Here is a 14142-nt window from a genome sequence, read left to right on the forward strand (position 1 = left end):
GTCAATTGAGAGTTTCTGGAGTCACTTAGACTTTCTTACAGTAAGAGGATGCTGATGTAAGCTGACAGATTGTGGACCTCACTCAGGTGAGATGATGAATGCATTTGTGATGCAAGGACCTTTGACAACACAGTGCAGGTACTGGCCTACTACAGCTAAGCAGACAGGTGCTGCTGCCAGCAAACCTGTGATTGAATACAATATGTTTGGAGTTTGCAAAACAAATGGGTGTTTATGGCAGCATGACAAAAATAATGCAGACTGGCCCCCTTCACTTGGAGGTGTCAGGTGTCTATCTTGAGCTCCCCTGGGTTTCAGAAAACAGGAAGAGCCTGAGCCCTGCAGAGTGAGAGAGTACAATGCAAGTGAGAACTCCACACTGTATCCTCCTCCCATGCAAGTGATGTGAGCACATTGTCAGTAGCTCCGAATAATTTTACACTTGGCTCTAAAATTTCACTTAACCCCAGGGGGCATAACAGACCTGTATTTCACCAAGACTTCCCATCAAGAACTGCTGCTTGCTAGAGAACATGCAGCCCTTCAATCATGCCAGGGCATGGTTCTGAGCTGCTTAGTCATCCATTTTAATGTCATGTCAGTTCAAACACTGATTGAATACAGCATGTTTATTCCCTTCCAAACAAATCTCCAAAAGGAAGCCAGCATCCTGCCCACCTCACAAACATTTCACTATAGCTCAATTAGCAGTTCCCACTGGTGCCTTTGCTAATGATGAGAGGACGACAGAATGACACTCATAGCTGTTAGATGAGATCAGTCCAGTTAAGATTTGACAGTCATGGTATTGGACACATGCAGTGCTTCACTTGCAGACCTTAACACATATTGATTCAAAGAGCAGACAGGAGGTCTTCACTGCTTCATCCTTCTTTGCCAAGCACTGGAGCAGCATATGTCTTTCCAAGGGGGAACTGTAAACTGTCCACAGGTTTGTATCCAAACATCATCCATCTTCTTTCACTCTACTGAAATCCCCTCAAGTAGCTCTCACGCGTGAAAACTCTGAATACCACAGGCATGTTTCCTTCGAGAACTCTGTGTTATGCAATAAAGGAATTGTTGCCTCCACTGCATGCCCTTTTATCTCTGCTTCACAAAAAGGTTCTTGAAGGCATTGTTGTAATTTTTGTTAAATGCTGTATAAATGAGAGGATTAAAGAAAGAATTGGAGTAGCCAAGCCAAAGAAAGATGCTTTTCCAGACGGGTGGGATGTTGCAGGAACAGAGAGGACTTATTAGTTCCGTGATGAAAAAAGGGATCCAGCACAGTACAAAAACTCCAATTAAGATGCCAACCATCAGAGCTGCCTTTTTCTCTTTTTGTTCTCTCCACGTTTCTCCATCTGTCTGGAAAGTGATAGCTGCATGACGAGCTGTAAACACCATCTGTGGTTCAGGCGAAACTTCCTTCACCTCAAAACAAAAGCAAACATGGATTCTTACCAAGACAATTTGTGTGAGTGAAGCATTACTTTTAAATGACAGCACGACATCTGTGCTCCTACCACAAAAGGCCCCAACTCCCTTCCTTCCGTGCTAAAAGAAAGAAAATGCCCCAGAGTGCCAACATTACCAGACTGCTCATCATGTTGGAAAAGCTGCTGAATGGGACTGACAAACAAAGCTAACTAAAGAGTAGCTGATGCCACGTGGCGTGTGTGGTGGGCATCCTTTTTCACTTTCTCTTACCGGATGCCTTGATACCTAGCGGGAAATCAGATTGTTGCAGGAGGCTAACAAAGGCAGGAGCCGGCTCTCTATCCCTAAAGCACGCTTTCTAGGATGCTACATGATCTTTAGAGTTTCTCAGGCTTGAATCATGAATGAATTTAGTTCTGTTGCAGACCCTTTGGGTCATTTCCCTAAGGTATTAGGGAGGCACCTGCTACAAATGCCTGCTCATCAGCTAATTTCTTCAGCCTAACTTTCTTCAAAATCCCATCCTTGGTGGGTACAGGAGCTTGGCCTTACCACTTGTTCTGCAGAAGGGACAGAGCACACCCCCAAAAGCCTCAGCTAAATCTGCAGGATTTTTTTCTCCCATCAGAACACTTTTTTTTTTTTCTTTTTTAATGAAAGTCTGGGATTTTGGTTTGAGGAAGTTTTAAGAAATGCGTCCTGGCCAGCATCAGGAATGGTGTGGCCAGCAGGAGCAGGGAAGTCATTGTGCCCCTGTACTCAGCACTGGTTAAGCCACACCTTGAGGACTCTGTCCAATTCTGGGGCCCTCGGTTTAAGAAGGACATTGAGACACTTGAACATGTCCAGAGAAGGGCAACGAGGCTGGTGAGAGGCCTCGAGCACAAGCCCTGTGAGGAGAGGCTGAGGGAGCTGGGATTGTTTAACTTGGAGAAGAGGAGGCTCAGGGGAGACCTTATTGCTGTCTACAACTACCTGAAGGGAGGTTGTAGCCAGGTGGGGGTTGGTCTCTTCTCCCAGGCTACCAGCACCAGAACAAGAGGACAGTCTCAAACTGCACCAGAGGAAGTTTAGGCTTAAGGTGAGGATAAAGTTCTTCAGCAAGAGAGTTGTTAGCCATTGGAATGGGCTGTCCAGGGAGGTGGTGGAGTCACCATCCCTGGAGGTGTTCAAAAGGGACTGGATGTGGCACTTGGTGCCATGGTTTAGTAGTCATGAGGTCTTGGGTGACAGGTTGGACTTGATGATCTTTGAAGTCTTTTCCAACCTTATTGATTCTATGATGCTTTGGGAAATGCTGATAGTTCATTATCCCTCCCAAAATCATAAGAGCCTGAAAGAAAAGTAAGTACCTTGGAAATAATTCTGTGTAAAGTAAACCCATCAAGAAGAGTCTCTTACAAATGACTCCTTGACAAAGGCTATCTCATCACAGGCACATCTTCCTCCTGGAGAGGGATGGAGCATCATATTGTACCAGTTGCAGCCTGGGCTCAGTGCCAACACAGTACATGACAATGGGAGCAGCAGGAAGCACCTGAAGATGATGTATCCTCAGGCACTGTGCCACCATTTTGAGGTAGCTCATAATATAGTCTGGTTATAATCAAAGAAAAGCTTTGCTGGAGAAGCAGAATTTTCTGGTCCTCACTTTCTCTCCTCTGTCACCTGTCCTTTATTTCACTCAGATCTGCTTAATATTCTCACAAAAAAAATACTCCATTGCCAGAAAACTGCCATTTCAATCAGCCCTCAGTTCACTCTGAGGCTTCAGCAGAAGTTACACAAGAGGGGGGAAAAAATGTCAGCTGCTCAGGCCACCAACAATGCTTTGTGTCTCTTCCCTTGCTAAGGCAAGACATTCATCTGCACTGTGAGCCCAGTACAGTGCTCTGGGTGGCAGGGAGACTGGCAAAGATTTTCTGGGCATAAGCTATTAATGTGCTTAGAGTCTACCCAAAAATCCCTTGTGTTTTTACTCTGCAGATTAAAATATCCCCAAGTTTAAAGTTCTTCTAGGCACTGCAGTTACAGAGACCGCACAGTAAAATAAACATTCTAAGGATGCAACCTGAGGCCTAACAATTTGCTTAAGTGATAATTCACAGGCACTGCAAGACTTTGACACCACCCCAAAGTTGGCTTGGTTTTAGATTAGCTACATACTCCACATGCACATGCCACCTTTCTGCAAGCCTTATAATAGCTGGAGGGCCTCCATTTAATATGGGCACAGCAGCTCAGAGAGGGAAGCGCTGGCAGCGACTGGACAATCACTCTTCAAGATGGATATCCCTGTCTTCACCCTCAGATGCGAGACATGGCTGCAGAATGTAAGAGCAGCAGATTATTGGAGCAGGCAAATAATGGAGGAAAATGAAAATCACATCTGTCCTGACAATTAAAATGGGACACCCCTCATGTAGCAAGGATCACACCATTTGTCTGCAGAAGGACTTGCTCTGCACATCCTTAATCACACTCAGCAAAAAGGGATGAATGTATGACATTAGGACAAATTTGTGACAAGCAGCCCTGAAAGATTATGTTTTAGCCCTGAGGAATAGCTACATAAGTAAGCCTCTTGGGAAGAGCCATACAAAGAACTTTGTCACTAGCACCGGGCATAGTTTGGCACTACATTTAACCTTCAGCTCTTACTCAAAAGGCAGAGCTTGCAGTGTGTCATTATCAAATCAGAGCCTTCTCTTTCCAGTACTTCAGGTTTTGGAAGGCTCATAACTGAACTGCTGAGTTTACTAGAAGTGAGTCTTTTCTCATTTAATTTCACATTGTGAGAAAAAGTTACTGAATTCATTTTCACAGAAGATACCCCAGTCCTTTAGCTGGTTTTCCTAATGAAGCATTTACAGCTCGGTCAGGAAACTCAGAGGAGTTTCCACAAACTCCTCTTGTCTCTAGATACTAAAGAGTAACTGAAAATAGATTTTTCTTTAATTATTATTATTTTTTTTTTAATTACAGAACAGCAGTGGTCTTCCTATCTACATTCTTTCTTCTACTTTCTTTGATGTCATAGCTATTTTTTTAGTTATTTTTTTTTCCCTGCCTGGGACTTCTAAATAATGTTGTAATAACAGTAATCATAATGAAAGTGCAAACAGAATCCTGGTGCTTTAGGCATAATAATGAGATCTCCCATGCACCCCTTCCTTAAGTAAACTATGTAAATATCCCTGGCAGACTGGAGATACTTTGCTTCACTTTTTCCTGAGAAATCCTTTGGAAAGGATACACAAAACATTCTTGAAAAGGTGACTAGTATGCCTTAGCAGCTTCCTTCAGCCTGGGCCTTCACCAGGACTTACACGAGCAGTTAAACCTTAGAAGCTGCAGGAAAGCTCAGCTTTCCATGATCATCAGTGTCTAATGCTCACCCAGTATGCTGTTTCCAGCCGACCAGCCATGCACACTGTGAACAGCCCTCTCTCAGCTGGCTCTCCATCAGGCTCACCTGCAATGACACCTGCCTCTTGGGCACTTCTGGCATGGGGTACTGTTCCAAGTGCCAGCCCTTGGCGTGAGTGCTGCCACTTGGCAGGCCTGCAATCCACTGGCCAGCTGCTCCTGGCTTGCATGATTGCAAAAGGGACCATACTCTACAGAGGGTTTCTAGTGACCATACTCTACAGAGGCCCCTCCAGCTCTGCCGTACTGCACTCCCTCCCTGTCTGGGCACCATATACACCTACTGCAGCACTGCCAGCATCTCATCCCAGCTGTGGGGACTGAGTCATTAGGGGACAGTTCCACCAGATTTGAAAAGTTAAGCATATATTTAACCTCAAGTGCTGTTCATGTCAGGAAATACATATCAGTGCAAAGCTGGGAAAGTCCAACCTTTCATTATCATTTCAATGTTTAAATTTTTTATTACTCTCTACATGATTTGCTGCAGATCTGACTCATCTCCCTGTCCAGGTTGGTGTAAGATTATCCTTGCTACAACTACCAGCCCCCAAGACTGTGTTGTCAAGGCTGTTTGTTACAAGCCAACCCACAGAAAGAACATGGAAAGAAATTGGTCTACTGCAGGCAAACGCTGCTGCAGCACACAGTGCTGGCAGGGGAGCCAAACTGAAGGATTCCTCTTCTTATGTAGGCATAGGGTAATCCACTGTAAGTTGGCATTGTCTGAACAAGAGCACGAGCCAAAAAGATTATGTAGCTGCTTTCCAGCCTTGCCAGTTGTGATTTTCTTGAACTACAAACAGCTTTGACTATACCAATTCTGCAGTTTCCAGTGTCAGTCCTTGAAGCTTTGCATGACTCTAGTTTCTACTGTAAGTCACAATACAGAATACAGAATTAACCAGGTTGTAAAAGACCTTCAAGATTATCAAGTCCAACCTATCACCCAACACCATCTAACCAACTAAACCATGGCACTAAGTGCCTCATCCAGTCCCTTTTTAAACACTTCCAATGATGGTGACTCCACCATCACCCTGGGCAGCCCATTCCAATGGCCATTCACTCTTTCTGTGAAGAATTTCAGCTTAACATCCAGCCTAAACCTCCCCTGTCACAGCTTGAGACTGTGTGCTCTCATTCTGTCACAGGTTCCCTGTGCTACAGGGAAGAAAAGGCAAGCCCGGTATAAAACCTTTCCCCCCATTTGGGGCCTACTGATGAATGTTGGGGAGCTGGAAGTGACAGGGGAAAATTTGATCACAGACTGTAAATTAAAGGAATTCATGAAGATGCCTTCATTTATGCTGGAGAGATCTCATGTGTGAGCATCTCTGCATGGTGTTGTCTCTCAGTGGCTAGTAGCACACTACTCTTTGGGCACAGATGTCTTTACCTCTGCCCAAGCTCTGCTGCAGGAGGTGCAATTCAGTGGATAAAATAGCTGATATGAACGGACTGATACTCTGAGGCCAGAATCATACTCTGAAATGGTGACACTGGCTATTTCCAGGACAGTAGGCTCTGTAAAGTGCAGAGACAACCACAGTTGAGAGTATGACAAAGAAAGTCAAATGAAGGAAAAGACCTCTCTAATGCAAATTCTTCCTCAGACACAAGGGAGTTTGGGGTTTGGGTTTAGTTTCAGAATTCATTCTTTTGTATGCTGATCAGTAGTTATACTTCAATGACACTTCTGTTGTCCTGTCCCTAGAGCTGTATGAGCCCAGTTCTTGTGTTTCTAGCACAACCATGAAACACATGACACCAAGGAGCTTCTGACAAAATCCTTTGATTTTAAATGTTCCTTATAGATTTAAGGATTGTTATTACTGGTCTTTCATGGCAGGTACTGTATGTGTTTGTCCTGTACATCCAGGGTCTGCAGTAACAAAACTAACAGTAAAGATGCTAAGCATCAAGCAAACCTGGCTTACTACCCCAAATTCACTTATGCCTTTTACACTGTGATTCAGCAAAGATCATTACTGCCTCAGAGCAGCTTTGGCATACTTTCTGCTCTTTGAACAAGAGTATGAGAAACTGAAATCCACAAGGAATGAACAAAACATAAGAATGGCTACACTATCTTGGATGCTCCACCAATATGACAAATGGTACATCTGCCAGGGAAAAGCACAGCTCCCTTCTCCCACAGGATCTTTTTTTTTCTGCTGTAAGCAGGAACAGCTCTGCATTCCTCCCAGAAAAACACTGGCCAATTCACTTTGCTTCCTGCCTCCCTTCATACCTGACACCTGCTGCCACTCTTTTGGACATCTGCACTTTGTTTCCTGCCCCATCTTTTCTACTTGTACAGTCAGGAACAGAAATGAGAAACAGAAGGCCTGTGACTCCTTCAAAGTCTTTTCTCACTGATATTGTCCTGACTGGTGACATGAGTCAGAGAGGCTGAATGAGCCAACACACAGAACACCACTGCACCATTGGAGCTCTGAGGCCTGATACTATCTCAAGTGGGAAGGACTCTCACAAAACTGGTAAGGTTTGGATCAGGCCTGCTTAGCCATAGACTATATGGAAGGCACTTTGAGAGGGGAGAAAGAAACAGAACAAAAATAATCCAAAACCCAACCTTCAACAAAAATCCTTTTTTAACTCTTCACGTGGAAATTCAACCCTGACCCTGCAATTACTGTAAGTAATCCTGACATGTAGATTCTGCCATCCTTGGTTTTGCTGGGCTGCAAGTGGCTGATTTAAATGGGCACTATCCAGCAATAGTTTAGTTGGTTGGGTGGTGTTGGATGATAGGTTGGACGCGATGATCTTGAAGGTCTCTTCCAACCTGGTCTATTCTATTCTATTCTATTCTATTCTATTCTATTCTATTCTATTCTATTCTATTCTATTCTATTCTATTCTAATATCTGCTGTTCTTCATGCAGTCTCATTTATTTCAATTGGACTATTTACCTACTGTCAACAAGGTGTGTCAGAGTATAGCTCCCATCAGTGATGGTATGCCTCTGTCACCCACATCGATATTGACTCCAGAATTCACTTTTAAAGGGGTTTCAAAATTAGCAAACAAATAATTATACAAGCATGAACACAAACTTAGGGTCCCAGTTCTGCACTTTCTTTCAAGAGAAAATAAGAAACAAGCTCTGGGTAAAACCAGAACCACCTCAGATGTTTCATGTCCACCTCCCTCACCTGATTATTTTTTTTTTTAATATCTTAGAAAAATGTTTCTCACTTGCTCAAGTAAAATTTTAAACAAAAATTACTTGGAATAGTTATGTTGTAACTATTTGATTCAGAACCTAAGAGTATAGTAACATAAAGTATACACGCCAGCTTTGAGCTTGGAGACAGATACCCTTTCTCTGTATATATACATATATATACACACATATATATGTGGATATATATGCACATACACACATAAACATGCACAGTGTCAACCTACAAAGCACTTTAGTTGGCTGAAAAGCACTGTACCAAAACATCAAGGCGCCATCACAACTGTTCGACTTGCATCATTTTCCTCAAGGCATTTCTACTGGCATAGGAGAACTATGACCTCAAATATTTTCCTCCTTAAATTAACTTGCTAGTATTAGCCAGCTACACTGCTGGCTATACCTCAGGCCATAAGCTGCAGCCCTGGCATGCAGTTCCACCTCAACACTACCTGACAGCTAATTTCTATGTGCAACCCAGCTGGGACCACTGCTGCTACTGCTCATCTCCAGACTGGGAAACGCTGCCAGCCTTCAGCACCAGGTGCTGAAAGACCCTCCAGTGTTACTTGGATGAGCTAGTGCAAGGCACTCAGGATGAGAACTGACAGAGACCAGAGAGCACTTTACCCTCAGAGTAACACTGACAAAAGAACAATGTTGCATCTGGAGATTCTTCTCCGGAATTCACTGAGGAACTGCTACTGTTCTATGGACATGATAGACCCTGCTCCTGTAAAGCTTAAATAGGGTCAGGATAAAACTTTGTGAGTAAGAAAATTGAGAAAGAAACTCATCTTGAATGCCAGCTCCCCTGATCCATGGGTTCATTTAACATGCATATGTGCAGATGGGCATCAGCTCTTCCTCTAGATGAGTGAAGGCTTGCACAGACATCACAAAAGCCTTTTTATTTAAGTCAGCCAATAAAGCTGTTGGGACAATAGGGAAGTTTGCCACTTTATACCAATTGCAGATGCAAGACTCAGAATCATGAAAGGAGAGGCTAATATGTCAATCACTACTAATATAAGGAAGAGGAAGAACTGTTTGCTTGAACATTTGCTGGTATTGCAGTAAAAGCTGTACTGACACCCCCTCCAAAATGGGCATTCAGCTCACACTGACAGGAGCTCTTTTGTCAGTAGAGCTTCCAGACACTGCATCGGCAAAACCCACTCACCTGCCAGCCTAGCTGTGCCCACACAAGGGCTGTTCCAGACAGAACTATGAAAGGAGCCATACTTTTCCATTTTAAAACTGACATATCAACAATGTGTCTCTGTATAGCCTAAAAATTAAGCAGCAACATCTCAGCTCATTTAGCTTCCCAGAACTTTGTGCATGTAAAAAGTAAGGCATGCAAAAAAGGCTGTGAATATTCAGTTATCTTTTGTGCTTGGCAAGATTATGCATTAACTCCAAGCGCTACACTCATCAAACTTACAACAACTTGGAAACAAATTCAGTGCAAACAAGCAATGAAAGCTGTAAGAAAACAAACAAACAAACAAACAACAACAAAGGAAAAATCCTACCAGAGGAGACATTCTCATCTTTTCTAACACAGCCTCTGCTTTTGCAGGGAAGACAGCTTAACACAGCTTCATAAATCAGCTTCATAAACCAGTTTACATCTTCAAGACATGAGGGCCCAAATCTGCAAGTCTCGTCACATATAATTACTGGTGCTGTCATCTCTTGTTAGAATTGGGGGACACAAACTACAAACTTTTATTTGTGACCACAGTAATATTTCCAAGCATGACTCCAAACTAAAGTGGCAGGGATTTAGCAGAAGAGTGAGGCTCTGCAGAATTAGCCCCAGTTGAACAGAAAGGGTGCACATCTCTTTCTTTAGGCATCTCTAACATCCACACAACTCATCTTTTGTCTTTGGCAAGGGACTGGATGTAGCAAGTAAAGCACGCAGTCACAAAAACATACTGTAAAGAATCATCTCCACAGATAGGAGCAAGAGTCAGAGTAGGTGACAGAAAGTGGAAGGAATTTACATAAAACACTGCCATGGCAGCATGACATGGGTGACAGTGTCATCATGAAGGACATGAGGCTGACATCATGGGACACAGGGGGGCAACTTCAACCTTTTCACAGGCACAGAGCTTTCCTGTTCACTAGGTGTATCCCCCAAATGAACGAGAACTCCCACATGAGTAGGGCTTTGCGGGATCACTGGCAAAGTTTAGGATAATAATAAGGAGGACATGATTTTTAAGACAGATGAGAATTTCAAAACAGGCACAAATCATTGCTCATTGTTTCAGTAGTATGCAGTGAGCCATGTGTTCCCAATATGCAAAGTAAAATAGCTCCAACACACCAATAAAATCTGTAATTTGCTCATTAAATTCTATTCAGACAATGATAGATCCTATACAAAGTCCATGCTGGTAGGTAAATATGCATACATTTACTCAGTACATTATCTACAGAGCTGTTTGTGTCATCGCTTACCCCATCAACACTGTAAAGGAATGATAAATTCAGACCAGATACAAATTTTAAATGGCTCCTCAGAGTGGCAGTGAATGCACCTGTCACTTCTATGGCACACCGAAGAAAAAAACCTGAGAATAAAACTCTTCCCTAAGAGTAACACTTTTTGACTGGCTAATTACGGCTCATGTCCAGCCTGTAACAAAGCTAAATTCACATGATAGCCCCAGGGCACATCCCAGTTGTCTCGGCTGTGCCGAAACCACCAATGCAGGGTGATGTGATGGCTAAGAACAGATGAGAGGCAGGGGCGCTGGTGCCTGGAGGAGATAATAGGAGCCCTCTTCCCCATTCCCCACCCTTACCTGGGCAGTCTTGGGCAGGGGCACCACGGCGTTGCTCCTGCGGCCTCCCACGCGGAACTTGGCTGCCTTGTAGATTTTCCAGTAGACAAAGAGCACCACGCAGAGGGGCAGATAGAATGCCCCACCAGTGGAGACGATGGTGTACGATGGCTCCTGGCTGACCTGACAAAGCTCCTGCTCAGGGCTGTAGGTCTCCCCCCAGCCAAAGAGGGGAGCGAGGGAGATGGCAGCAGAGAGTGCCCACGTAAGAGCAATCATGATGTTAGAGATGCGGCGGCGGGTGAGCAGTGTGTACTCCAGGTGGCGGGTGATGGACCAGTAGCGGTCCAGGGCGATGGCGGTGACGTTCCAGATGCTGGCTGTGCAGCACATGACATCAAAACAGACCCACACGAGGCACAGCTCCCGGCCCAGCCGCCACCGCCGCCCAGCCGACAGCTCCTTCACCAAGCTCAGCGGCATCACCAGTGCCGCCACCAACACGTCTGACACCGCTGTGGAAGCCACGAGGTTGTGGGGCACGCGGTGGAAAGCCTTCACTCGCAGGATGGTCACCAGCACCAGCAGGTTCCAGAGGAAGGTGGCCACGGTCAGGAGCACCAGCAGCGTCAAGATGAGGATAGTGAAGATGGAGTAGGGCTCCCGTGCCCTCCACGTGCTGCTGCCCACCAGTGCGGAGGCAGCCGAGGAGACGTTTGTGTCCACATTAACTGACGACGTGTTGGCACCAAGGTTGGCCTGACACTGCTGCCGTGGGGGGCAGGGGCTCAGGGTCTCCGCCATGCCCGAGGCTAAGGCTCGGCCCCTCACTACTTCTGCACACGAGCACTCTCCCCCTTCCCAGGTCGCCTGCCGCCCCGTCACCGTCCCTTGCCCCGCTGCGGAGGAGCGGGAGCCCGCAGTGGGTCACCTCTCAGCAGCAGCCCTCCATGCGCTGACGCCTCAAGGCAGACCGCACCCTTTCGCCCCGCGGCGCCGCCGGGCACCGGCTGTCGCCCGCCGCTCCTCACGCCCATGCCAGGAGGCTGCGGCGCCGCCTCGGAGGCTTCTCCGGGACCGCGGCGAGGATCTGGCACGGGGAGGGCGGCACCGCCGCTCCTGCCCCGCCCCAACGGCCGCCTCGGAGGCGGTAGCGGAGCCCCTCTGCGGCGGATGGTCCTCCGCTCCCGTGAGAGGTACCGCCTGTGCCGGCATCTCTTCTCCGCTCCCGTGAGACGGCCGAACACTGCCTTCTCCCCACCGCCCACCCCGTGAGGTGGCGGGACACTTCCTTCTCCTCACAGCCGCTGTGAGATAACGGGACATCACCCCGCTCTCCCCACAGCACCCGTGAGGTAGTCGAACACCCCTTTCTCCTCATGGGCCCTGCCCACCATGGTGCCCTTACAGCTGCCGCCGGAGCATCGCCTCGAGTAAGCGGCCCCTTGCTGCCGCCGGGTGCAGCCGGCAAGGTTGGTGATGGTTTTTGTACTTGAACACGAGTTACTTCTAGGCTGCATCATTTAAATGGGAAGTTTTCTAGGTTTAATATATATATATAAACAAACAACAAAGAACCCCACACCCCAACTAACCCAAACAAACAAAGAAACCCCAACAAAGCAAAACAAAACAAACCTCTTAGATTTTTAAGTGCCCAGGAACATCTCCATCTTGCTCCATCTGGAATATTGTGTCCCGTTTTGGGCCCCCCAGTTCAAGAAGGACAGGGAACTGCTTGAGAATCCAGCACAGAGCCACGAAAATTATTAGAGTGGAACATCTTCCTTATGAGGAGAGACTGAGAGACTGGGGCTCTCCGTCTTGGGGAAGAGGAGACTGAGGGGTGACCTCATTCATGTTTATGAATACTTAAAGGGTGAGTGCCAAGAGGATGGAGCCAGGCTCTGCTTGGCTATGGCCAGTGACAGGACAAGGGGCAATGGGTGGAAGCTGAGGCATAGGAAGTTCCATGGAAACAGGAGGAAGAATGATTTCACTGTGAGGGTGACAGAACACTGGAACAGGCTGCCCCGGGGGAGTGGTGGAGTCTCCCTCTCTGGAGATATTCAAGACCTGGCTGGATGAGTTCCTGTGTGGCCTGGTCTAGGTGATCCTGCTTTGGCAGGGGGGTTGGACTAGATGATCTCTCAAGGTCCCTTCCAGCCCCTAACATTCTGTGATTCTGTGACTTCTGTTTCAGGGCAGATTTACAGTATGATTTCTTTACTAAGGGCATGTGCCCAGCCCCTGAAAACACACCATTCTCTGAAAATCAAGATGCTTTGAAATTAATTTGAAACCTGTTACACTGCCTCCTTTAAAGTCTGTAATAGATGTTAACAGGGTGGTATGCATAAAGCACTGAGGTTTGTCCCTTCCTGAGTAATAAATGTTGACAAGGTGTGTGACAGGATCATACAGTAACCTGAGTACTACATTTTAGATACATACTATGTCTATTGTCTTTGACCTGCTTTCATTCTTGGGGTGCTTTACAACCCCAACCCAGAGTTCCTACTCCCTTTGTTTCACCTTAGCCTGTTATCAGGATAATTTCAATGGGAGTAACTGGACAAACCCACAAGCTCATCTTCCTTACCAGGTCATACAGTGCTGTTGAGAGATCTCTAAAGGAATTTCAAGTTATTGAGTCAGAAAATAGGACCAAAGAAGGTCTGTGAAGTTTGTTTTCCTCCAAATAGCACACCTACAACCGCAAACTGTAATGGAGCAGAGTTTGAAGGCAGGAGATTGGTTGCTTGGTTTTGAGGTAGAGAAGGAGTATTATCTGGGTCAGAATAGTCCCATCTAAATGAATGCTGCTCAAATCAATATTCTTCACTTGGCCTCACGTCCCTGAAGAAAAAGTATCATCTAAAAACCCCACTAACCCCATACAGCACCTCTATGTTACCCACAGCAAACAGGGTCTAACTTGGCTTACACAGGGATCCTAACTTCAAAAACTGAAACAATGATTAAATGTTGCAGAAAATAAAGACAATGACAGTAGTCAGAATAATTAACCTGTTTTGTTTGTTAACTTTTGGATGCCACTTCAGATGAGCAATATAGCAAATTAATTATTTCCCAGGCTCCTAATGCAGACATGATTTTAGTTGTTCTCTCCTGTAGCAATTCTAACAGCTGCTCTAGTGTCAAGTAGTGTTAATTTGTGTCTCATTTTGTTAGTTAATGACACTTTTTAAATGCCAGCTAAAGAACTACTGAAACAAGAATTTATTTCTTTA

At 45.6% G+C, this 14142-nt stretch overlaps 1 protein-coding gene across 1 annotated transcript; it reads right to left on the reverse strand.

Annotated features, from left to right (window-relative positions):
• Positions 1-395: 395 nt before the first annotated feature.
• LOC137441036 (5-hydroxytryptamine receptor 5A-like) lies at positions 396-11715 on the reverse strand. Its single transcript, XM_068137821.1, has 2 exons — positions 10910-11715; positions 396-1437 (listed from the first exon to the last, which is right to left on the reverse strand). The coding sequence occupies exons 1-2, from the start codon at positions 11690-11692 to the stop codon at positions 1105-1107; spliced, it is 1116 nt and encodes a 371-aa protein (XP_067993922.1). The 5' UTR covers positions 11693-11715; the 3' UTR covers positions 396-1104.
• Positions 11716-14142: the final 2427 nt, after the last annotated feature.

This window comes from Melanerpes formicivorus, unplaced genomic scaffold (assembly GCF_026170545.1).
Source record: "Melanerpes formicivorus ecotype bairdi unplaced genomic scaffold, bMelFor1.0.p_v2 SCAF_5, whole genome shotgun sequence".
NCBI classification, from domain to species: domain Eukaryota; kingdom Metazoa; phylum Chordata; class Aves; order Piciformes; family Picidae; genus Melanerpes; species Melanerpes formicivorus.